General features: G+C 47.0%; 1 protein-coding gene across 7 annotated transcripts in view; it reads left to right on the forward strand.

The window, feature by feature from the left end:
• Positions 1–25553, forward strand: part of ENAH (ENAH actin regulator) — a 104969-nt gene that overhangs the window by 25338 nt on the left and 54078 nt on the right. For all 7 annotated transcript variants that reach the window (XM_036016152.1, XM_036016153.1, XM_036016155.1 and 4 more), the window contains one exon: positions 24726–24891. In XM_036016152.1, coding sequence (XP_035872045.1) covers positions 24726–24891 — 166 coding nt within the window. The remainder of the gene's footprint in view (positions 1–24725; positions 24892–25553) is intronic.

Genomic DNA, 25553 nt, shown 5'->3' on the forward strand with positions numbered 1-25553 from the left:
GAGAGAGGCCCGGGCACTTGTCGAGGGTCAGTGCACTGCTTGTTAGAGGTGACGAAGCAGAAGTGACAGTGGGACCGGAGGTGGTCATCATCCCGTCTCTGTGCTGGAGTCATCCTCTCTTAAAGGGGGGCTCTCGAAGGGGGGCGGTGAGGGGGAAAGAATCCCACGTGTGGGCAGCAGGCTGATTAAAAGCAGTCCCCGTGTCCCGTTTAGAATTTGGATGGCTGTTGTCTTTAAAGGGAGATGGGTAGGCCTTTCATGAGAGCTGCTGGCCCACGGCTCACTTTTCTCTCTCCCTGGTTATCGGACAGGTTGATGGTTAAGACGGCCGGACTGTTTGGGGGGTGGGGGGGGGCCTTTGGCTGAGAATGGAGGTGACTCTGCAGGGGCAACAGCTGCTGAGGCGTTTGTTGGGGGATTAGGTGCAAGTCCCCCCGCAGTTGCAACCTGCCCCCCTGGTTTCTGAACTTACGTTCCTCGGCCTCAAGGATAAATGCTTCCTGCTCACCAGTTATGTTCACCTAGTTCTGGCTGGTGATGTTTCCAAACTGATCCCCTTTCTCTTTTAAGGGAGCTTCCTTGAACGAGATTTGACAGCTGCTATGATGAGCAAATGAAAAATGTTGCCTCTGTCTGTCTTCCCTTAGTTTTTGCCCAGGACATAATTACAAATTGGGGATGGCGGAATGTTTGAGTTCAAAAAGTAGCCGGATCATGTCTGATAATGTTGGTAGAGTTTTAAGATGCCTGCCGATTGGGTGGCATCTTTTACCCAAGACTTATACAAATTTTGTGATGGAATTTAAATTCTGAGAACCTTTAGGAACAAGAGTGTAATGGACTAGCCTGGTTGAATCCGGAGCTTGCTGGTGGGTTGGGGTTGCTGCATCCGGTCAGTCCCGATGGCACTGATGTCAGGTGTCAGTGGAAGAGCCTGGATCAGTAGCCAGCCTGTGACCATTGCCCACTTCGTGCCGTGCTGTAGGATCACTTTGATAAGCTGAGTGAATGCTTATTTAATACTGCAGAAATAAGAGCCTGCTGCGGGTGCTTTTAATCGGGTGTACGCTGACCTTTTATGTATCAGATAATGCATCTCAGTCCTGAGCCAGGGTTTTAATAACCTCAGCCTCCACTAAGGCTTGACCTACAAGCCATCAATCAGTAAGCTAGGTCTCTGGTGTTATCTAGACAGATCTTTTTATTCAGAAGGTCTCTTGTGGCATCTTTGAGCCTAGAAGGAGAAGGTAGGAGATTTGGAGGTACATTTGCATATTGAATATTTAGTTTAGTTGTATCACTGTGAGTGGAATTTATGTTCACATGTAGAATGGATGGCATGGTGGTCAGTGGACTGGCAGATTTCATCCAGCTGCAGAATGACGGGTGTAAATGTTCTTTCTGATGTCCAAGGTTGAACCCGTTGGCCTGGGCTCAGCAGATGCTTAGGGCTTCAGCTGGGCATCTTCGAACTTGGGTTTAGGGGGTGGGCTCAGTTTTCCAGTCACTGGTAGAAGCTTAGTGACAGTACATTTTGGATGCCTGCATTTCATTGGAGTCGGGAATTGGCCTCTCCAAAGGGGGCTGTCACTTTTGGTTCTTGAGCATCTCAGCTAGCTCTTCTCTTCCCAAAGGAGTAACTATATATACAGTGATAAGTTCTATATATAGTTATGTTCTTGTGAAAAGGCATTTCAACTGCGGATCAACAGAAGAATCAATGTAGTTAGGTTACTTTTCTGGTCTATTTTAATTTGAATTTTGCTTACATGAGTAAAATTAATTTTTTTCTCAACATTATTTAATAGCATATTATCTCCAGGGAGTTGTGAAACTGTTCTCATGCCTCAGATGGGATTCTTTAAAAATATTACTCAAAGGGTGTGTGTTTCGGGTGAGGGCTTTAGGGTGGAATAGGGGTAGGACTGGTGTTGGGAGAACGGTGGTTATTAAGTAGCTTTTGGAATCCGATATTTGAGACAGGTCTCTGATCTTCTGAAATAGGTAAAAATTGTTACCACGTACACTGGAGCCTTTATTAGGAAGTATTTAAAATTAGTTATGTTTGTTGTTATAACTGAAAATCAGACCCTTGCCTTGTCCTTAGGGAACAGCCGCCAAAGTTAACACGTTTTCTTTGGCTCAGTAAGTGATATTTGTCCATTGAAGTCGCTTTATATTTATAAAAAATATAAAAACAGTATGCGTTTATTATAGAACAAATGACAAAGTATGGAAAACTTGAGGGAACAAGTTAGTCAGTCTACTAGCATTTATTGATTACCTTCAAAATGTTGCTATTAGTGCCAGACTCAGTTCTCTGGCTCGGGGATGTGTAGATAAACAAGGTGAGGGGTGCTGTGCCCAGGGGGCCGGCATGCCTGCTAGCAGAGGGCGGAGGAGAGAGAAGTACCAGTTAATGGTACTGTTCTCAGGTTGCACTAAGTGCAGAGAAGGTACATGTGTGGTGGGAAAGCGGGGGAGAAGGTACCCCGAGGCCTGACTTGCTTTGAGTGGTTAGGGAAGGCCTTTCTTGGAGGGGGAAGTGTGCCTTGGCCTGGAAGTCCTGGGGACATCGGGAGGGGGAGCGTTCCGAGGGGAAGATGCAGCGGGTCCCAGGGCCTGTGCCCGAGCCAGCTGGCTTGTTCCAGGGACAGGGGTGGGTGGTGGCGGGGGTGGGGGGAGAAGCAAGTGACCGAAGTAAACCGTAATAAACATACTTGGAGTCTTTTTTGTTGCAAAGTTGGGTTTCTGGCTAATGCATTTATGTTTTGCGTTTATCACATTTGCTTCATAATGTAGGCATTCCCTTATTTTATTATGAGTGCCTTTAGTAAATATTTTTAGTTTCAGCATAATTAATTTTGTAAATGTATCATGATTTACTCAAACCCATTCCCTGATAGTTTGGCATTGACTGACCTCCCTCCCTTCCTCCCTTCCTCTTCTGGCCCTTCTTTCCTCTTATGAGTGTTAACAGTGAGCACTTTGGGACCTCATCACCACACATGGAAGTCTTGCCCTTATTAAGCCACCACTTCCCATTCCTCCCCCCAGCCCCTGGCACCCAGGAATCTGCACTCTGACTTTATGGATTTGCCTATTCTGGGCATGTCCTATAAATGGGATCATAGCACATGTCTGGCTGCTTTTCATTTAGCTAGGGTTGTAAGGTTTATCCGTGTCTGAGCAGGTGTCGGGACAGGCGTCGTCCCTTTTCATAGCTGCATTCCTTTTCATCCCATTGTTTGGTATGTGTTTGGGCATACTGTATGTTGATGATCCATTCCTCTGTACAGAGGGACACGTGGGGTGTTTTCACCATTAGTCTGTTGTGAATAGGGTTGCTGTGCCTGTTGCGTGTGAACACGGGTGTACAACTACTTGAGTGCCTCTTTTCAGTTTCTTTGGCCATCTAGCTAGAGTTGGAATTGCTGGGGCCGTAGGATAATTCTGTTTAACTTATTGAGGACCTGTCTAATTGGTTTCCACAGCAACAGCACCATTTTACACTTGTTATTTTTGTTTTTGGTTTTCATTATGTCCGTCCTTGTGAGTGTGAAGTGGTATCTCTTTTTGGTTTTTGATTTGTGTTTCCCTGATGACTAATGATCTCAAGCATCTTTTCATGTGCTTGTTGACCATTTGAGTGTTATCCTTTTAACCTGAAATTTCTTTTTTGAAGTATAACACATGTCACAGGTACAACAAATTGCACATAAATGTTCAACTCAGTTTTCACGAACTCGGAAGACCCACGTCAACCAGCATCCATCAAGAAGCAGGCCAGCTCCCCCCATCGCCCTTGTACAGCCTCAGCCCCTCCCCAGCGGGCCCCTCCGTGGTCCGTGACAGCCTAGATGAGCCTTTGTACTCGCGTGACTAGAATCACACAGTATGAATTCTGTGTCTGGCCTCTTGTGTGCGTAACGTAGGGTTTGTGCCGTGCACCCATGTCATTCATTTTATTTCATTGTGTGACATAGGCTAGTGTGTAGAATCCACGCTGCTGTTGGATGAGCATTTGGATTGTTTTGTGGTTTTGGGGTATCATAATGTCCTGAACATCCTGGTATCTGCCTTTTTCCTGCGCATGCGTGCAGGCTAAACTCAGCTCTTGCCGTGGTTGTGCTGGCTTCAGTTTCAGTACTTTTGCGGTGTTGCCTTTAGCATAAATATTTCCTCTGCTGTGTTGGTTGGCATTTTTCCTTTTAATTTCAGTTCTTTTTTGGACATAGAGAAGTTTTACATATTTTCCTTTTTAAGTGTAGAAAGTGATTGCTGTGTCTAGAGTTTCAAAATGGGAAAAATTACAAAAAATGAGACTATTTTCTAATTTGGGACTGGTGTTGTTTCACCATGTTATCAGATTTTGAGTGTCCCCAGTATTTTCATCATAATTATAAAAATCACAAGTTTATTTTTAACCTTGCAGTGGTTTAACATCCTTACACATACATAATACACTTACTGGTTTCCTTAAGTAAAACCTACAGAAATGTAATCTGTTGAATCAGTAGGTATCCACATTTCAAAAACTTCTCATGCCGAAGAACAGACTGCCCAGAAATGCTTATCATTTGACTTTCCCGCTCTGACAACTTGTTTTTATTTAACTCGCCTTTCTTTGCCACAGCGAGCTTCAGTATTTTTTGTATCTGTCTCTGCCTTCTCTAAATGTTTTTGTGACTTGTCCATGTTTATATTGGGTGTTTGTGTTTTTCTATTACTCTTAAAGATCTCTTTTCCCATTCCTTCTAGGTTTGTCTTGTTTCAAAGTTGAAAACTCTGTTGTTGTCTTTCCCATTTGTTAATTAAACTAAAGGGACTAGAACCTTTCGTTTCCCGGATGAAGAAATAGAAACAAACAAGACCAAGTGTGTACACTGGGCAGTTAGAGGAGTCTGGGCTCAGGTTGCTGAGGTCTGAACCCTGGTTTCACAGCTTAGTGCCTTTCCAGCATTAGGCCAGCTCTTCAGCTCCTCAGCTTCTTCGTCTGCAACACGTGACCGCGGCACCTACTGCATGTGATCATTGCAAGAATTCGATGGGATGGTGGTCCTAAAGCTGCTCCCAGCGCACACCGCAGAGCAAGTGCCCTGGAAGGTGGGCTCGCCGTGGTGATACGAGCCGCAGTGGTAGCGGCTGTGGGAGAAGAATCCTTGACTCGGCGCCTTTGTTTTTGGCGTTCCTAATCTCGTCACTGGAAGCCTCCTCAGCATTTCATGGGAAGAGAGTGTCCCCTTTGAATAGTATTTACTATTTTTCATTTCAAGACAGAGCGTAGGTTTCCAGCTAATTGTAATTAGTCTTAAAATGATTTCTTGAGTGCATCTGTTTAGTTGCTTTTGCTCTTCTAATTTGGTGACGATGGTTTTAAGACAGTACAGGATACAACATACCCTATTGAAGGGGGATTCGGATTGGAAATCACCTTTAGTTTTCAGCGACCAATCCATGCTCACGAGAGTTGTGCTTCACACCTGGTTGTGTCACGACACGAACACATGCACACCCTCCACGAGCCTTGGTTGTTGGGAGAGTCGGGCATGGCAGCCCACAAACTGTGTGACCTAGGGACCTAAACGCTAACCCCAACCGTGCAATCTTCCTGGGCTAAATACTAGGAAATCTTGGTGGCTCGCTCTCTGCCTCTGCCTCTGCGTTTCTCTCATCCCTCCCCTTGTTTCTTCTTTGCAATACAATGTAAAAGCTAAGGTCTTTGTACGTGGTCTGTTTTTAAGTTAGGTTATGATACACCCGCTGCTTGATTGGCCATCGTCAGTAGTACTTCGGTGGGTGTAGCAGGGCGGTTTCAAAGGCAGATGCAGCACTTCGTTTTACATGTTTTAAGCTTTGTCATGTTTTTACTGTCTTTGACAAATAATGTTGTGCTATTGACAAGTTACGGGTTTTTGGGTTTTTTTTTTACATTCTAATTTGATACTTCCTGTTTGCCTTTCAGAATTTCAGGGATTGATTAACAAGCATCCTGGTTGCTCTAGGTTCAGGTTTGCAGGATTGTTTTTCTGTTGTGCAGACTGTCTTTCTAAGCCCCTAGAGAAACCAGCACGGTGTGCTGACATCATCCCTGCCACGTGTAAATTGTTTAACCCTTTGGAGCCCCACTCGGTGTCCGATCGGCATTGCCTGAAGTGTGCCGGCACCTGTCTTGTCGTCTTTTGCTTACTGCGACGACTGGGGGTATACTGATTTTCATGTCTTGATTTTTTTTTTTTTTTACCATTTACAAACATTAGTTGCTTTTTGGTGATCCTTAACTGAATTTAAAAAAATGAGGATTTCTACTGAGTGGTCTTTTAAATACTGTTATTAATATGTTCCAGTTTTTCATGTTAGCAGAATTTTTGAACATCGATATTCATTTCTAGTGGCTAAGTCCCCCGGTATGTGCTCCTCCTCTGTGGACTGGGCATTTAGCGCCTATTTCTCCACTCACTTATTTACCCCCTTTTCAGTTAAGTCCTCCTTTTCCCCTTCAGCTCCGCTTGCCCATTTTTGCTCAGGTCACTGGCGTTATCCAAAGGAAATTATCCTCCAAAAGCAGCAGTAGGAACTTCACTGGCCCAAAATGGTAAAAGTGCCTGGAATACCCCTAAGAGGTTGTTTTTCCCCAAAAGGAAAGAGACAGGGGATTCTGATTTTGATAACCTACCACTGAAAAAGACTTATTTTTTGTTTTGTTTTGTTTTGTTTTTGTTTTTCTTTTAGATTTTATTTTAGAGGGGGAAGGAGGGAGGTAGAGAGAGAGAGAGAGAAACATCAATGTGCGGTTGCTGGGGGTTGTGGCCTGCAACCCAGGCATGTGCCCTTGCTGGGAATCGAACCTGCGACACTTTGGTTCACAGCCCGCGCTCAATCCACTGAGCTACGCCAGCCAGGGCCTGAAAAAGACTTGTTTTTAAGTGTCCGCGTTTATTTAGTGAAACAACAGTGCCGTCATTTTAACTCAGTGTACTGTTACTAGAGATATTTTGACCTACACAGGAGTTTTTGCTTGTTAGACGTTTCTAGCAGGAACAAACAGTACGAACATAAAGTTTTACATTGTTGTGTAGTGGAATAAAGACGATTTAGAATAAGATCGTCTTTATTAAAACTGTGTGAAAGTTTCCCCCTGTGTTGTCTTTGAAAATAAACAGGACTCACTGGTGGCCCTTGGGCTGCCAGGGCCTGCCTGTAATGAATGTCTCTGTACATGCTGAGGCTGTGGAAGAGTAAACACGGCAATTCCTTTCCTTTTTGAAACTGGAGCTTGAAGCTAGTGTTAAAGATTAATAGAACTGCAGTTTTGGAGCCAGAAATGCAAGGTTATATTTGAAGGTATACTTTTCCCAACTTTCTCTAATTTAATTTAGAGTTTTGATTAAAAATAATTTTACAGAAGCTGCAAATTACCATCTCATAAATAATTTCAGGGGTTATTCTTTTAATAGCAATAAACTAGTTTTTCAACATGTACCTTGAACAGTAATAAAGGACTACATGTGTAGTTTTAAAAAAAAAGCTTTACCTACACATATACTTTAAGTTTCAGGAAGTTCTACATGTAATTTTAAACGTTGGTTAAATTATTGTTATTTTTTTTAAAGATTTTGTTTATTTTTAGAGAGAGGGAAGGGTAAGGGAGGGAGAGAAAGAAAGGGAGAGAAACATCAATGTGTGGTTGCCTCTCGCACCCCCTACTGGGGACCCACTGGCAACCCAGGCTTGTGCCCTGACTGGGAATCGAACCGGTGACCCTTTGGTTTGCAGGCCAACAGTCAATCCACTGAGCCACACCAGCCATATCGTAGTTATTTTTAACTTAGGGAAAATGACTTAGATGGTAGACCCCTCATTTTGTATGACCAAGAGCCGTTGGTATATATCCCGTGTGTGGGGATGGTGTCCAGTCCTCGACCGGAGAGCTTTCATTGTCTTTTTCAAGAGTGTGGGAGACAGGAAGGGAGAGATGAGAAGGGGTTTAATTAAATCTGTGTCCTAGACCTCCCGTCAGAATGGCAGAACCGGTGCAGCCAACAGCTGTGGCCACTTGTTGAACTTCTTTACCATTCTTATCTCAGTGGTCAGATGTTGTATGTTAATTTTTCACTTGAATACCTAGAGAAGGATCAAACTCTTAAAGGTGGCAGCTGTAGTGTGAGGCATAATCTATCCAACTGCGAGATAAATAATGCTTTTAACCCTTTGCTGCCCAAGTTACGTCTTTATCACCCGGTTATGCTTTTATCCTGTAGGTTTTTGAAATGAAATGGCTAATCTATAAGGCCACGTTTTCAACTGTATTCCTAGATCAAATAAGTGAAAATTTCTGGAATTTTTTACAACTGATTTAGAGCAATACGTGTAAGCTAAACCATTCTTTTCAGGCTTAATAATTGAAGAAGCATATTCATAGCCTTTTTATTGTATTATTTAAGTGCTATTTGATGAATATAAATAGTTAAACTTTTTGGAGAAGTACTTTTTAAAAAATATTTTATTTATTTATTTTTTAGAGAGGGAAGGGAGGGAGATAGAGAGAGAGAGAGAGAAACATCAATGTGTGGTTGCTGGGGGTTATGGCCTACAACCCAGGAATGTACCCTGGCTGGGAATCAAACCTGAGACACTGGTTCCCAGCCCGCGCTCAATCCACTGAGCTACGCCAGCCAGGGCCCGGAGAAGTGCTTTTGAAAGCCAGTTACCACCCAAGCTCCCCTGCCTTCATTGGGAGCTGTATAGCTTCCCCCAAGGCACTCCAGTTTCGTGATGTGGCTTTTAGGAACTCTCAGGAGCCCTGTCCTTTTACAGACCAGGAAGTTGAAGATGAACGAGGGCTGAGCTGAACTTGAAGCCCCTAAGACTCTTGACTGATCAAGTGCCAGGTGTGACTGATGGAGGGATCGATTGGGGGCTTTGCCTGGTGGGCTTAGCCTAAGTGGAGTGTAAGCCCCTCTTGTGATTGTCACTAAAAAGGAAGAAAAGTATCTGGAAACTGGGTTTGTCATCGAGGAATACGGACTTGGCGGTAGACACCACGGCCTGTCTCAGTAGCAGTGCGACTTGCGGGACAGGGGACTAAAAGGGAGCATGAGCCCTTTGCACCTAAGTGGCTTAGGAGGTCAGTGAGGGAGAGACAACGCCGCTTCAGACAGATCTCGAGCCAAGTTTGGGAGGGCACGGAACTATGTCAGGATGCCGAGAAAACCATGGTTTCTGAATTTTTAGCCAAAAAGAACAACTTCTTTAGCTGTAGGGAAATAATACTAAAAAGAATACTTGACGTGCAGGTGCAGGCCTTACACATATCTCGGGGGGAAAAAAAGAGGCCACTTCTAAAAGTAAAAGACAGCCCGTGAACATTTTTACTTTTTGTGAATTGCATTACTCACCGCTTTGAGTGTTGCTTTCTGCTCAATTACTCCTTTACCATGAGCTGAATTGACTGTATCCTGCTCAGTCATATTCCTCCTGTTACGTAGAATTCACTTAATGTTTTGACCTTTATATTTTTAGACATACTCTAAAAATTGCCACAGCTGTCACTTGGGGGGATGTATGTGAATTACTCTGAGAAACAGGATCACGATTTAGGTCCCGTGTGCCAGCTGACAGTCAGCTGCTGCACAAGTAAAAGATTAGCACGCGAGGGTCTGGGCACAGGCACCGCGCTTGCGAATCTCTGAGTGGCCCTGCCCTGCGGCAGGTGCCTCTTCGTCCCGACGGCGTGGCGTGCCTTTCGAGACTTAGGAGACTGGCCGCGGCCTCCTGGTGGAAATCGGGCGTATTTTCCCTTCGTTTGGCGTTGGGAGCTAGAGTGTGACCAACTGCCCGCGTCAGGAGACATTTCATGAAATCGGCTCTAGTTTTGGACTTCATCTGATGAAAGTTCATTGACTAGTAGCGTTACGTAGTTGAGATCTCTGTGCCGTGATTCATTTGGTCGTTTTAGGATCGAGTTGTTCCCGAGCTTCCGTTCAGGAGGTCCGACACGGTACGGGTTGAGTTTTTCATAGGCCTGTTTTCCCTCAGTCGTATCACATCTGCACATACATCATTTCCACCCTTGAGGGGTGACGGCTTTAGCAAAGATAGCTAGCTGTAAAGCAAGAGAAATTTCCCTATTGACTTGAAGTACAGAATTGCCTGCTATTTTTGTGGGAGGTGATCTTTTAAGAAAAAAAAAAGATTAAATAGTGGTTGTCCACGTATCGTGCTGGGCACTGTAATTCATTTGCTCATTTGACATTCACCGAGTACTTGAACATGCTTCAAGTGAGTGTTAACACCGTAGGTAGAGATGATACAGTTCCCTACACTGGGATGTGCTGCCCCACAGTCACATTGTTACACTACAGTACGCGCCGCCCTGGGAGAGGGCGGTACCAGGAGTCCTGTGGCGCCCGCAGACCTGCTTGGGGGCGGTGTGGGAAGAGGCCAGTTGGAGAAGGCTGCTTGGATGAGGGCTGTGGGTACAGATGGAGCAGTAACAATTAAGAAGACAGGGAGGCAAAGAAGGCTTTCTGGGTGGGCATCCAGAAACAGCAGGATTAAACGGGTGGAGGCCAGGCAGACCGCTGGCCCAGTGTGGGAGCCACAGGATTAAGTAGATCGTAAGGACGGAATGCCACTGAAGCAGCCCCAGAAACAGGGACTTCGTGCTCTGCTGTCTGACAACGTCCTCGCTCAGATGAAAAGAACAAAAACGGTTGCATGTGCTTATCACTTTTTACAACCACTTGGGAACGGCTACCCTTAAACTTTGAACCTAGCAGTGGGCCGGAGAAGCACTGGAATATTTCTGCATTTCTAGCCTCACCTCAGCTTTTATTGCATGCCCACTCGTTTCCGCTTCTTCCCCAGGTAGGCTGGAAGGAGGATTTTTGCAGCGGATACCGTGTAGGTGTGCTCGCAAGGCCTGTTAGTCTGGCTTCTCCCAGCAAGTAGCCTTTTCTGCAAGCACCCGTTGATTTGCTGAGAACCCCACTTTGCTGATAGTCTTAGAAAACCACAGCACTAACGCCTTCTGTAGTCTAGCAACTTCTAAAACATGTAGTTTAGCAACTTCTAATGACCACAGAACCTTCTCTGAACATTCTGTGGAAGTACGGGACGAGGACTTCCACGGTCCCTCGAATGTCGTGAAGTTTGTGTGTGGCTGAGGATGGATGACGAAATCCGGCTGCCGGGTGTCAGGTCCCGTTCCTCTGGGATTGTGCGTGTGCCGTAGTGACTTTCTCACGCACGTCCTCTTGGATTGTGCATGTGCCATAATGGCTTTCTCACGCACTGCCCAAGCGTGCGGACAAAACATCGTGTGCTCGTGATTCCTGCTTCACTCTGGGCTTTCATCACGTTCACTCCCGTGTCAGTGGCGGCCACACGACTCCGGCTGCCCGTCTGCACAGACGTGTCCTTCTGCCTCCCTGTGCTGGTCTGAGGCATCGGTGTTGACTTGGACATTCATGCTTCCTCCTGCAGCACTGGGAGCACTCTTGGGCTCCCCCTCCCCTCCTGCTGCTGCTGGGGTTCCCGCTGACCCCCTCCCCCACCCCCACCCCGGGACAGGCTGTGCTCTGTGCTGCGAGTAGAGACCCATCAGGCAGACGTGGCACATCTCCCCGGAGCATCAGCTTCCCTGACACACTTGTAGGGAGACTGTCAGATTAAAACAGGCTGGATCATGGAGTGAATTGCAAAACACTCATTACATTTTAACATAAAACACGTAACTTCCAAGAAATCTGTTTGTTGTGGGCTCCTCAGCTGCTGTCGGGCATGGCATGCGTTCAGGGTGCCTGTGCCCCTTCTGCGACCTTCAGATCCCTCCGCAGGGTGCTCGTCTCAGGGTCGTCGTCCTAGTCGCGTCCCCGGAACGTAAAGCGTGCTGACCGTGTTTGAGTTAGCCGGTCTGTGCCCCGGGGGATCTGGTGTGCCACACTTGGGGGCTGAGTTCCTGGCCTGGCTGGGAGAACTATATATGGAAGAAGAGGAGGGAAGTGTGCTTTCCCAGCTGTAGCGGACGGGCTGTTTGTCAGGACAGAATTTCACAACCGAGAAAGTGGTTTTGAGCGGGAGTTGGCAGCTGCTGAATGTTGACCGTAGTTGCCAAGCTATATAAATATCTGGTCTGGAACCATGAATGTCCAAGAAATACACTTGGAAAATTAAGGATTTCCTTAGGATAATAGGAAAACCAGGCTCTCCTCACGTGGTTATTTTTAAGCATGAGAAGCATCCGTTTGTAATAAACCTGGTTTAACTAAGTGTCCAATGTCCCTGAATGTCATGGCTCATATGTACTTTTTAAGTTGACTTTTAATTCTAATATTACACGTTAACAAATTTAACAAATACGAAGTCACATGCTGTAGCAGTTAAATTGCAACAAGAGGTTAGAAGCTAGAGACGTGCTAAGCAGCGGCCATTGGTAGCCGTGTGCTTGTGACATTTCAAGGCCGTTACGAATTCCCAGATCCTTAAATAACCGCAGGAGCCTGTCATGGCCACGAGATAAAGCAGGCACCCAGGGGTGGGGCGAGCGAAAAGGAGGGAAGCCCCGTCGGCATGCAGGTGTCAGGAGGGCAAGCGAGCTCACTGTCCCGCGCCAGGCCGGCGGAGTGGGCGGCTCTGGTTCTGGTTCTGGTGTGGGTCGGAGGGCGATGCCACACATGTGCCAGGGCCCTGTGGGCTCGCCTGTCCGCACACCCGACATTAAGGGTGCACTGTGGTAGTTTGGTGGTGCGGCGCACACGTGCAAGCTGGGAACCCCGTTTATTTGCTTTCCTCGTCTCCTGAAATGCTGCTAGTAATGGCTGACGTCGAGTGCCAGTGTGTGCCAGGTACTTGGAGTGCTCTCTGCTCATGGTTTGATTCTGCGAGGTGGGTACTGCCATTGTCCCACTCAGGATTGAGGAAACTGAGGCTTCAGGAGGCTGAATAACAGCTTGTGTGGGGTCCCACGGATGTGTACGAAAACGGGGGGGCTGGAATCTAAGTTTGCTCACGCCCAACTCCAGACTCTCAGCTCCAAACCCCCGTGCTCCAGTGCTTCTGAAGGGGCCCTCTCCACGCCCTGTAGAATCTAGTGCTGGTGCTCATTAAGGCGTCAGAAAGACTCACGAAGCCTTGCCGGACTACAGGCTGTGTGGGGGGTGAAAGACGTATAATATAGTCCACGTGTCGGTGACTTTGATAACATGTGCTCGGCAGCAGTTCTGTAATGAAATCTGGGGCCCTTGTTCTCATCTGTTCTCATCTGCTCTTCTCTATGGAAGGGACGTGGAACGGTGGATAAACTCGTCTTTATCAGCTTACCTGAACATGGTGTTAGTGGAGCCAGCAGAAGTGCAGGCCCGTTTTGGATAAGTCTCCTCTGCAGAGACAGTAGGGCGCTGTATTTTCTGGGTGATTTTAAGATGCTGCCCTTGCTCCGGAAGGCTTCTGGCTGGAGAGGGCAGAGGCGGGAAGGCCCCTGCAGTAAGCACTCCAGGAGGGATAGACGGCATTGTGCAGTGGCGACGGGGCAGAGGGGAGAGGTGCTCACAGAGACTTGGGTGGTGGAGGTGACAGGATGTGGTGACTGACGGGGGATGACTGCCCGGAGTAGTCCAGCCGGGGCTAGCCGGCATTCAGTGTCCTTCACCAGGGACGGGAGATGGGGTGAAAGAGGTCAGTAGGTTTGCGATGTTTGGGTTGGAATTTAGGCAGTTGTCTGTGTCGGTTTGGAGCTTAGGGGACAAGTATGGGCTGTAACGTTTAACACTTGTCCGTTGCAAAGCGTTAGTTGGACTTCTAACCCCAGCCGAGGTGGTGGTGGTGGGCGTGTCTTCAGCGAGAGGCCCGGGAATTAGTCGCTGCACTACTTGGAAACTGATTAGTTTCATCTACACAGTGTCTCTCAGCCCATTCAGTTGAAAATTGTTCGAGTTCCGATTGGAATGAACGTGGGGAAATAAAACATGCCAGTCTTTTGTCTTCCCTTTTTATTAATGAAGCTATAAAAATGTAGTACATTACATAATCTTTATTACGGGTGTGAAGTCTGTGCATAATTAGCTCCTTAATAGAGGAGGCTGCACAGGAGTGAACACTTGGTGATTTACCTCCCCACCTCACCCCCAACGGTTTATTGTGAAAGATTCGAAACACACAGAGCAGTTGAATTATTCAGTGAAAATCTGTACACCCACAATCTCGATTCTGCATTACCATTTCACTATACTTAAGCTTTATCGCGTATCTGTCTAATCCCATATATTTATTTTGATGCATTTCAGAAAAATAAGTGGTAGTCATCAGTACACTGTTTGCTAAGTATTCCAGTATGCATGCCATTCACTATGCATATACTAGGGCCCAGGATACCTTTTTTATTCCTTTTGAGGTAAAATATGTCCAGTGACATGCACAGTCCATTGGGTGACTTTTGGCAGATGCACACACCGGTGCACCCCAAACCTCTTTCCAGATGCAGAACATTCCAGGGTGACGGCAGAGTCCCCTGAAGCCCCTTCCCACGGCATCGTCACTTTCACCGTCTCCCCCACAGATAAGTCGCTGTTCTGATTCGTTTCCACACTCGGTCAGGATCTCCTGTGTCCGAGCTTCACCCGGGGGTCCTAAAGCACACACACTTTTGTAACGCTTCCTCGGGGTGTAATGTCCTTGCTGTTCGTCTGTGTCCTCGCGTGTGTCAGTTGTTTGTCTTGCTCAGCGATGCACCTGTGTGACCGCACCACAAACTGTGGATCCCCGCCGCGGTGGGTGCCTGGGCTGTTTGCAGGGTGTGGCTGTGCTGAGCGTCGGAATGAGAGGTCAGAGGGTAAGCGTATGTTTAGTTCTGTAAAAACCATCATCTTCCAAATTGCCGGACCGTTTCACCTACTCCCACCAGCAGTGTATGGGAGTTACCGTTGTCTCACATTGTAGCCATTCTGGTGGGTGTGTTGTGGCATCTCGTTGTGGCTTTAATTTGTATTTCCCTGATGAATGTGGTGATCAGCAGTTCGACATGGGTTTAGCAACTGTTGATATATTATGTTTTGTGATATCTGTTTAAATTATTTGCAGTCTTTTATTGGTTGCCTGTCTTTTATTTATTTAGTTGTGGGAGTTTTAGAAATACATCCTGGATATAAGTCAGATTTATGTTGTGCAAACTTTTTCTCATGCGTGTCTCGCCTGTACATTCCTTCCCTCCCCGCTTCCCTTCCTTTCTGTAACAGCTGAAGATATAATTCATATACCGTACACATGCATTTTCTTAAAGGTGTTTTTTAATGAAAAGAATATTTTAATTTAAAGAATATTTTAACTTGCCTACTTTTTTCTTCCGCAATTATTGCTGAAACCTTTGCCTACCCTGAGCTCGTGAAATTATTCTCCTGTGTTTCCTTCTAAAAGTTTTATGAGTCTAGCTTATAAGTCTATGGTATGTCTTAAATTAATTTTTATATGGTGTGACGTATGGGTTGATTCATGTTTTCATTATGCATATTTAATTGTTCCAGTACCATTTATTGAAAAGAGTACCTTTTTTGCACTAATGTCTTTGTATCCTTGTAAAAATCAGTTGTCCATATATGTATCAGTTTATTTCTAGACTTTTATTCATTGATATATGTCTCAACTTACTGTATATAAAATTGGGGATATTAACAAGTATCCACCAAATAAGGTTGCTGAATAAAAAAAATGAATTAATAAAGGCAAAACACACAAAACAGTGTATGGCACTTGGTAGTACATTCATATTAGTATTTGTTTTTATTACTAATGTTACCATCATAGCACTGGCTTGGTGATTAATTACTTACATTGCTTAATTGTCTCTGGGTTTTAGTTCTTTCCTAATGGGAAGAGATTTGGATTCCTCGTGACTGTAACTAACAGTATCGGTAATCCATTAATACATTTTCATTGATTTTGTTATGACACTTGTGCATGCAGTAAAGTAATACTTTGAAACATGGGCTCCAAAAATACTTACCTATGGATAGTTGTAGAGTGCAGTCTCCTGAATCAGTTGATTTTAATTTTTTTAAAGATTTTATTTATTTATTTTTAGAGAGGGAAGGGAGGGAGACAGAGAGAGAGAGAGAGGGAGAGAGAGAGAGAGAAACATCAATGTGCAGTTGCTGGGGGCTGTGGCCTGCAACCTAAGCATGTGCCCTGACTGGGAATCAAACCTGCGGTGCTTTGGTTCGCAGCCCATGCTCAGTCCACTGAGCTATGCCAGCCAGAGCCAGTTGACTTTAATTTTTTAAAAATTGCCTTGTTGTTGTTAGTTAGTCTTCTGTACCACAGGGGAGGCAGGAGGGCTTGGATTTGCCTGTGCTCCGAGGTAGCAAGCCCTCCCCATCCCGTGGGCCCTGCCAGAGTTGCACAGGTGTGCGGGCGCCCATTCGAGATGCTTCCCATCTCACTGGTTTCTTAGTGTCTCTTTTTGCTTTCTGTCGCATATGATTTCACTTTCTTTTGTCTCCACAAACTCATGCATTGCACACTAGTCTCTTCTCTTGTGGTTCTGAGAGTGTTGAAATTGTACGTTTTCATTTTCTTTGTTATTTCTGTCCAGATTTGTTGTTGGCAGAGGCAGGTTCTTTTTGTTGGCCAGGCGTATTCATAATTAAAGTCAAATAGTACCACAAAGATTTATTAATATAAAAAAGTTCCCTCTCATTACTCCTAAACACATGACTGCCTGTTGTAAGCACCTACTTTAGGGTACTTTTCCCACTTATTACTTAGCCTAACAATTTAAGAGAGATTTTTTTTCATTTTGTAGGATAACCCAACAGATTTGTTTTCTGAAGCATGCTGTCTTCCTTAAGATGCACTGATTATTTTCTTTTTTAAAAAAGAGATTTTATTTATTTTTAGACAGAGGGGAAGGGAGGGAGAAAGAGGAAGAGGGAGAGAAACATCAAAGTGTGGTTGCCTCTCACACGCCCCCTACTGGGGACCCGGGCTGCAACCCAGGCATGCGCTCTGATAGGGAATCGAACCAGTGACCCTTTGGTTTGCAGGCTGGTGCTCAGTCCACTGAGCCACACCAGCCAGAGCTGGTTATTTTTCTTTGGGTACTGTAGATCAGTTATCATGCTAGATTGCATTGGCACTTTGCACATGAATACAGATGTTGTGGGATGAAGACTTTAGTAGTGACATTGCCCTTTTTACCTTTTTAAAAAAAAAAAAACTTTAGTGTTTCTTAGAAACATGAATGACATGTAGCTGTGTGGTCTTGATGGGAAATTTTGCCTTTCTGCGTAGTTGGAGCTGCCGCCTCCCAGATGGTCTCCTTGCCTCGCAGAAAATAAGTTTGTTTGCCGCCCTTCTGTGTGTGTGCTGTTTGTCGGTGGCGTTCACAATGTATCTCTCAGTCAGCGAGCCATGGCAACTCCCCATTGTTACCAGCAAGCAGCTCCCCCGCCCCCTGTTCTTAGCAAGTGGTTTGTTTTTGTTTTCTTGAAGGAACAGGGAAGGAGAAAAGCTGTTCAGTATTTCATAAATGTGCACTATAGTAGAAGCCCTGGTATCTCATGTGCTCTGTACTGGTAATGACGGTTAATTGAACTAGTTGAAGCTTGGTGTCTTTAAAAATGACATATACCTTTAAATATTGTAGCCTGCTGTATAATAGTACGTGTCAATTCTGTATCCTTTTTCTGCAAAGCTTTTAGTGTTGGCCTGGTGATGAGAATTCCACGTTATTTTTTTTCCCCTGAGGTATGCCCATCTTTTATCTCTAAAGATTCAGCGTGTTTTTTTTTAAGGTGGAGAGAGAGCTTAGGCATGTGCATGAATGCAGCATTCTGCCAGACTTGTGGGACCACCCCCTTTTATAGACGTCTCACGATGTTCCGGTGACTTGCCTTTACAGAAACTTTCCAAAAACATTTCCCCTAATTTCATGCAATTTCTATATACTCACATTGTCTCCTTTCATAGGATAGTTAGATTGCATAATTATAAGTACAGTTGGAATGAGTACATTTGGTCACAAATGCAGCTGACTCTTGAGAAGCGCACAGCCCAATGGCAGGGAGCAGAAGGGGGCGGGGCAATGAGACAGCTCACCCGCTCTGAGTGTTCCCGGTGCTGATGGTGCGTTTTATAGGCGGGAAGGGGAGGGTGTGATAGGTTGTCCATCGGGGCTTTGGAAGTCAGAAAAGGGAACTTTCCCTGGCACATGTTAGGTAGGGCCCCTACAGGTTCCAGAGTTTTACTCTTTACAGTTACTCTCTCACTACTTTCCAAGTCACCACTTTAGCAGATCTTCATCAGGAGAAGTGAAAAGCTACAGCGCCAGCCCTTCAGGGGTTTAAGGCCTGATGTTGGTGGCGAGGTGATGTGCAGCAGTGTATTGCGATAATGCAGAATGAGTCCCTGTTTGGGGCCGGAGAGAGGAAAAGCTTCCGAGAGGATGTGGCACTTGTGTCTTGATTTCGAAGGACAGCCAGTGTGAGGCAGAAGGTATTTGGGAAGAGATAATGTGCAGGGAGGTCAGGGGGAGAGAGGCACGTGCAAAGGTGTGCACCGGTGTGGCATCATCGTTTCTGCTGCTGCGCTGGAGTTTTGACCTGTTCCGCACACCCGCCCCCAGCGGTCGGGAGGTGGAGTGTAGTGTGGCGTGCTTCACACGCTCCCGGTGTTTGAGAGAGAGTCAACGTCAGAGACGGAGGCCAGATGACGGTGGACCCTGTACGCCACACGACAGAGCCAGTGTTCACCCTGAAGCGAGTCTTCGGCGGCTCCTGACCTGGAAGAGTGACCTGATTAGATCTGATTGAGAAAAATATCCCGAAGCATCGGGAATTGGGAATGAAATTGCGTCTGAAATACCAGTTAGGGCACCGTCGAAATAGTCTGATCGAGAAACAAGGGAGGGCCTGAGGCAAAGCTTTCGAGCATTGTGAGCGAAGGGAACTAATGAGTCAGAAGTCCTGGGGGCAGCAGTGACAGACGGTGGTGGGTGGTGGGGCGACGGGCAGGGGGGACGGTGCAGTTAGTCCCAGGATCACAGTGTGGCCCGAGCCCAGAGCGGAGGACCGAGAGCAGAGGCACAATGGGACCGTCGGGGGACTTACCCCGACACGGACTTGATGTCCACTGATTCCTTTCCCGGGTGAGGAGAACACGTGGTTACCCCGATTCGACCACGTCGTGTCTCACCACCGGGATGGCCCGGTTCAGCTTTAGGGCGCTGTAGGGGCGGGGCGTACAGGTGGGAACTGTGTTTGTGGAATTGAACCCTGGCGTCGTGACTCCGGTCCTCTTCAGTGCTTGCAGTGTGATGAAATTGCAGGCTTGAGCAAAAAAATTTGGCATCGGAGAACAAGATGGAAACCCCGCTTGAATTTAAATTCCCTCCTTTTTGGGTGTAATTTCTTCCTTAATATTTTTATCTTCCGAACAACTGACATCTCAGCTCATCGAACGAGTGACTGAGTATCGTAACAGCCAAGGTGCTAATTCCCTCTTCCAGAGTAACCTGTCTGTGGCTGGTAGTGTCACAGAGGTCATTGCACAGACTGTGGGAACTTGAACAGGGGTTTGAAGACGAATGAATGACACTCTCCTTTCTCAAGGACGGTGAAGACGTGTCTCTCTGTACGTAAAAAAAAAAAGGCGTCGGGCCCGTGACGTTCCACGGTGATACTCTTCGAAGCATGTTGCATGTCCTTGGGGAGTGTCGATAAAATGCTAGGTGACATCGTACCTCTCCTCCTGCCTTTGACCGCCCCCTTCTCTTCCCTCCTCTCCCATCTGTGTACCGGCGATCCCCGCCCGCATCCCTTCCGACACGTGTTCCCACACGCTTCCCTCCCGTGTTTCCAGTGGGGTCACCGTGCGTTCATCTCACACTGGGCTTCATGCTTCCGTTCTTGACTTCTGTGCCCCCTTCCTGAGTCCCGCCTCCGTCTCCGTAGCAGCGAGATCCATCTTTTAAAAACGTGAGGCAGGCTCTGCTTAGAGCTCTCGAGTGGCTTCCCAGCGGGCGCATTTGGAGTGGAGTGCCCACGCCTTCCGGGGGCTCAGGCATCACCCCCTCCAAGAGAGCTATCCTTGTTCAGAGATTAGTGAGTACTGTGAGACCCAGGAGGATGCAGGTGTCTCTGACTTTGGAGACCCCGGAGAGCCTTCACGGAGAAACGGAATCTGATCCAGGTCTCCATAAGTGGGAGCTCCTGAGATGAAATCCGGTCCTGAAGAAGCATTTGAAGAGCGTCCCCTGTGTGCTAGGCCCTGTGGTGGCCGTGCTGTCTTTGACAAGTAATGATTCACGAGTGGCGTCTTTGAAAGAAAGCTGCTATTTACAAAGATGTGGCTTCACTGCAACCTCAGTAAATAGCCAAGCCATCCTTAAAATGCTTAAATACGGGGAAGCTTCTCTCTCACTAGTAGCTCTGAGAACAGGGCTCAGCAACCATTTTCTACCATCATACCTACCTGTTCAGGGAACTTCACTATAGTCAGGGATGAATTACTTGACAAAGCCACAGAATTGTAATGTAGGGGCGTGGTTTTTACACTTAAAAAGAAAAAAAAAAACAGCTATCTCTCACCTTCTAATGCCGTATTTTATTTTAAAAACACAAAAGTTAATGTCAGAAAGAAAAACTGTTACCTCTCATATATACCAACTGCCTTTGGTCATAGAATGACATGTTTGCTTGCAACTGATTTGGTGCCTGATCTTCACAAAACCGCACCCGAGTAGTTGACGGATTTGGTGTCCCGTAGTTCCTCTGTGGGCTCCGGACGCTGAAGGCTTCTTCTGCAGGTGTCCACGTGGAGGCTTGTTATGATGCGGAGAGAGGATGGTCGCGTAACAAGCATGAAGTTTCGGGGTGTTTCTGCCGTGCTTGTTTAGGTCTTCATTCTTCCCCCTTTTCGACTCCAGTAGCTGTGGTTCTCAAGTCTCGCCTCCCTTCCCTGTTCCTTTCCCTGAAAAACTGCCCGTGTGTGTGCACCGTCCGCACGTCAGAAATCCATTCGGTGACTTTCTCAGCTAGAAACCCTCCGGGAGAAAGCTGGAGATCCCCGTCAGAAGACCCTTTGAGCTGTCTCTTCCGTTGCTTGTTTATGTGCAGCTGCACAGGCCGCTCTGCTGGGGCCAGGGCCGGCGGCGCCCTCGAGCAGACCCCCTTAAGTATTTCAGTGGGTCAGAGAGAAAGGGGAAGGAAGAAACAGACAATGTGGAGAGCTGTGTGGAAAGCCAGCTGCTACATTTACAGTACGTTACAGTAGGTTTCTTTATTGTGCGATGTTTAAGTGCCAGAATGTCTTCGTTTTATTGCGTTGCGGTGATCCCTCCCACACCCCCAGTCTCCTACCTGGCAAGTAGGCCGAAATAGTGCTGACCTTCTGTGTTGGTTCATCCCACCTGCGGTTGAAGTTCCTGAGTCCGTGAGGCCCCAAGCAGGTAGCCAGCGGCTTATTTTGTGCACACCTGGAGTGGGGGTTGGTGTGCAGCGTGGTTTTCTTCTTGCATCACAACCGGTTCAGGTTTTGACACCGCCTGGGTGTCCGACAGTTGGGTTCAGTTGTGACGGACACTCTCAGGAGTGAGCGCAGGTGCCATAGGGGAAGGGCTCCGCCCCATGAGACTGTGCCCACTTCGGGCGCCAGCTGCCAGTGGGGCACTTGGACTCTCCACCTTTGCCCTGTGGACGGCACATGCGGGGGTTCCCACGACCCCCCTTCAGGTTTGGTGATTCATGGGAATGGCTCCCTGAACTTAGGCAAGCACTTGACTTGCTGGTACTGATTTACTGTAACGGATGCAGCTCAGGAACGGCCAGATGGAAGAGTGCTTGCACATAAAAACACCAGGGGTGGGTGCAGTTTCCGTGCCCACTGTGGGCATGCCACCCACCCAGCACCCGGACTTGAGCTGTTGGGGTGTTTTTATGGAGGTTTCGTTTACGTAGTCATGATCGGTGAAGTCATTGGTCATTGGTGAGTGAACTCAATTTCTGGCCCTTCTCCCCACCCCACAGGTGGGGGTGGGGTGGGACTGAACATTTCAACCCTCTAATCATGGCGTAGTGTTTCTGGCAACCGGCCTCCCTCCTGGAGCCTAGAGTCATCTCATTAGCATACCAAAAACTCTCTTACTGCTCTGGAGATGCCAGGGGGTTTTGTTCTGGGAGCTCTGTGCCAGGAACCGGGACAAAGACCGAATATTTTTTATGCCACAGGATGTCTGTCTCTAGCAAGAAAGGTCCTCCCATGCTGTGGAAAGGCCTGACTCGATTTGTCACCCAGAACTCCAGTGGGGGGTGGGTGTCATCGCCTCCTGGCTGACCCTTGTTGCGGCTTCTGGAGTGCCAGACGTCTTCTGGGACTGCAGTTACGTGGGCTCAGCCTTCTCCTTCACCGCTCGCCACACCTCCTGCGGCTCTCATTGCTTTCCCCCACAGCACTTCAGCTCCTACCCACGTCTGACTTTTTCTTCTCTTTACCGTTGGCTCCTCTGGTGCTCCTTGGCTCTGTTCGGAGTTAGACTTGTGCCTTTCACGAAACCTCACTTTGAACAGTTCTTTTCATCTTCATTAGAAAACGAGTCAACTCGGTTTTTGCATTGTTGGCCTTCGTTGGCTGCTCTGGTGGGTTCATTTGGAGATGTCCTTGTTTCGTGGTTGTAGCTTTCCCAGGGAAGTTGGGGTCACCGGACATTTGCCGGTGGACAGGCAGTGTGTATGGTGAGCACCAGGGAAAAGCCGTTTCATGAACTGTGTGCTTCCATCTGTGGGATGCTTCCAGGTCCCCGCTGTAGAGCAGTGGGGGGAGGAAAAAGTCGGGACAATATATCTAACTCGCCTGGTTTTGGATTTTCTGTATTTTTTTTAAACTTCTTTTTTTGAGGCATGGAATGACCTAGTTTACAAAATAGGGGTTTTCCGTTGCCGAGCCTGTGTTGAACCCACTGGGACTTTTCTTGAAGAGACATCATTTCTCGAACCATGGGAATCCCATTGTGTGTCCAAAAATAATAATTTTTGGAACCTGGGAAACACTGTTCTTAATTAATTCACAGATTCGTTCATCGAATTGCGACGTGCAGTTAGTGGTCAATTCGTTTCCGGGCCTGTGGGCTGTAAGAGGCGCCTTGTCTTACCTTGTCCATGGCGTCTTCCTGCGGGCCTACGTGAGTGTTGTCACCTTAGTATTTCTCTCGTGCGTGGCGAAGAGATTCCCACGGCCGTGCTGACAAAATGCTCTTTAATCAGGCTTTAAGAAGTAATTCAAGTTCAAGTCATTGCCTCGTTTCTATTCCCAGAGCTATTTTACCAAAAAGTTCTAGTGCGACATAAAAATGTAGACTGTCACTGGGTTCATTTTAGCGTTTGTGCCGCACAAATACTGTTCCAGGTTTTTATAACATTTGTTTCGTGGGAGAGGAGAAGCAGTTGTGACCCCCCGTCCTGAAGCAGTGCTCCTGCTCAGTGCTGCGACCGCCTGTGTCTCCAGTGGCCCTCGGTCACCAGGTCCCTCAGCAGGTGGAACAACACACACGCACACACGCGTACACACACACACACACACACACTGTCACGGTGTCGAGGTGGGGCAGGCGTGTGGGGAGGAGAAGTCGGGAAAGTGGCTTTGTTTCCGAGGACGCTGGGGAGGAACCCACGCGATGTTTGGAATCTTTGGAGTAGGTTGGAGGGAGGAAAGCTTTCCTGAAAGACGGGGCTGGGCGAGCTGCCTGGGCGCAGCTGCATTCACCGCGGCGTCCACCTCCGATGAGCCTGCGCCGGGGGGGGGGGGCTGAGTGAGGTGGGTCAGCGGTCAGCGGTCAGCGTGGCGTTCGTGTGCCCGTCTTCTGTGGACCACTTTTCGTGTGTGATTTTTTTAAAAAATAAAATACGGTATGAAATTAATACAATTCAAATCGGTCTTCCCCTACCCCCGATGGTGTTAGAGAGTTTTTTTGAAAGATGAAACTGGTGCTTCATGTGAGATTACGATCATCTCCCTCATTTTATTTGCTCACGCGTCTCCGTCTCCTTTGGTAGCAGGTCACTGAGATGAAGCTGAGATCGAAAGACATTGTGCCGGAATCGCTCTTTTTGAAATGTTTGTCGGTGAAGGTTAGAATTAAAATCCAGAAGGATCCCTAGAAAGCCTCTCATTTTACTTTTTCGTTTTTAAGTGAAGGAATGTGACACACAGGGTGTTACCTTGCCCGAGGGGACTCACATTGCCGGCCATCGGTTGCTAGCTCCCACTCCCTATCTCGGGGGGCAGATACGCTTGTCAGAACTTGCCAGACACCCTGAAGCCATGATGATGGAGAAGATGGTTTTCGGTAAAGAGGGATTCACACACAGGTCACCGGTGTTAGACACATAATATGCGGTTAAACAGATGATTAATTTACACTTGTAGTTGTGTTCAGGTTGATGGAAGTGTTAGATGCTCAGATTTAGGAGAAACCTTTTTTGTGTTGCTGGTGTGTCCGTGGATCCTGGTCTCCTCCGCACGGTCCCTCGTTGCCTCTGTCGTTTCGTCTGTTCGACTGCGCCCGCGAGGGCAGGAAGCTTCTGTCCCACTCGCTCACTCACTGTCGTTTGCAGCTCCCAGGAGAGCGTCCGTTGTTGACCGACTGCTAGGTTGGCCAGCGCTGTGACTCTGATGTATGTGGCTATGTGGGCACCTCGGCATGTTTTAAATGTCTCAAGTCTGCCCTTTTCTTTGAACAGTGAACAGAGTATCTGTCAGGCAAGAGCTGCCGTGATGGTTTATGATGATGCCAATAAGAAGTGGGTGCCGGCCGGTGGCTCGACTGGCTTCAGCAGAGTCCACATATATCACCACACGGGCAACAACACGTTCCGAGTGGTGGGCAGGAAGATCCAGGACCACCAGGTAAGGCTCTGCTCCGTCCTCAGAGTCACCTTGTATCCCAGCGGGACTTGGTACATGCTCAGTGAAAGAAAGCAGGAGTTTAAAGCCGGAGTCGAAGTAGTCTCTATGGGGAAAACGTAGATAGTACTGAAGAACAGTCCTAAAGGGTAAATTTTGGCAAAAAAGAAAATGAATACTTAAAAATAATTAGAAAGACATCTTTACCAAGTCAGGCAATTTCCAGACTATCCTATGACTTCTGGTTTTTGACGAAGGGAGTGTTTTTAAAATGGATGGAAACTTGAAAACACTTCTTAGTAATCCAGGACACTCAGACGAAGTCATTATGAAGACTGGAAAGTGTACAGAAAGTAAGAAAGTACTTAGACCTGGGTGACCAGTTACTATGTACAGAAACCTGTGCAGTGTCTAAGCTGCCCTCAGCTGGGTGAATCTTCCTTAATGACCTCAAATGACCACAAATGAAGAAGGAAGCAGAAGGAAATCTAAAAATAAATAGAAAGTGTTAACACAGAAGCTGCCCTACTGAATGGAAAAGTTGGCAGACTGAAACAGAAAAAAAGACAGTTACAAATAAACAGTATTAGGATTGGAAAAGATATTGATATAGTACAAAAATAAATGACTATACAGCCCTGGCTGGCGTAGCTCAGTGGATTGAG

This window comes from Phyllostomus discolor, chromosome 15 (assembly GCF_004126475.2).
Source record: "Phyllostomus discolor isolate MPI-MPIP mPhyDis1 chromosome 15, mPhyDis1.pri.v3, whole genome shotgun sequence".
NCBI lineage: Eukaryota > Metazoa > Chordata > Mammalia > Chiroptera > Phyllostomidae > Phyllostomus > Phyllostomus discolor.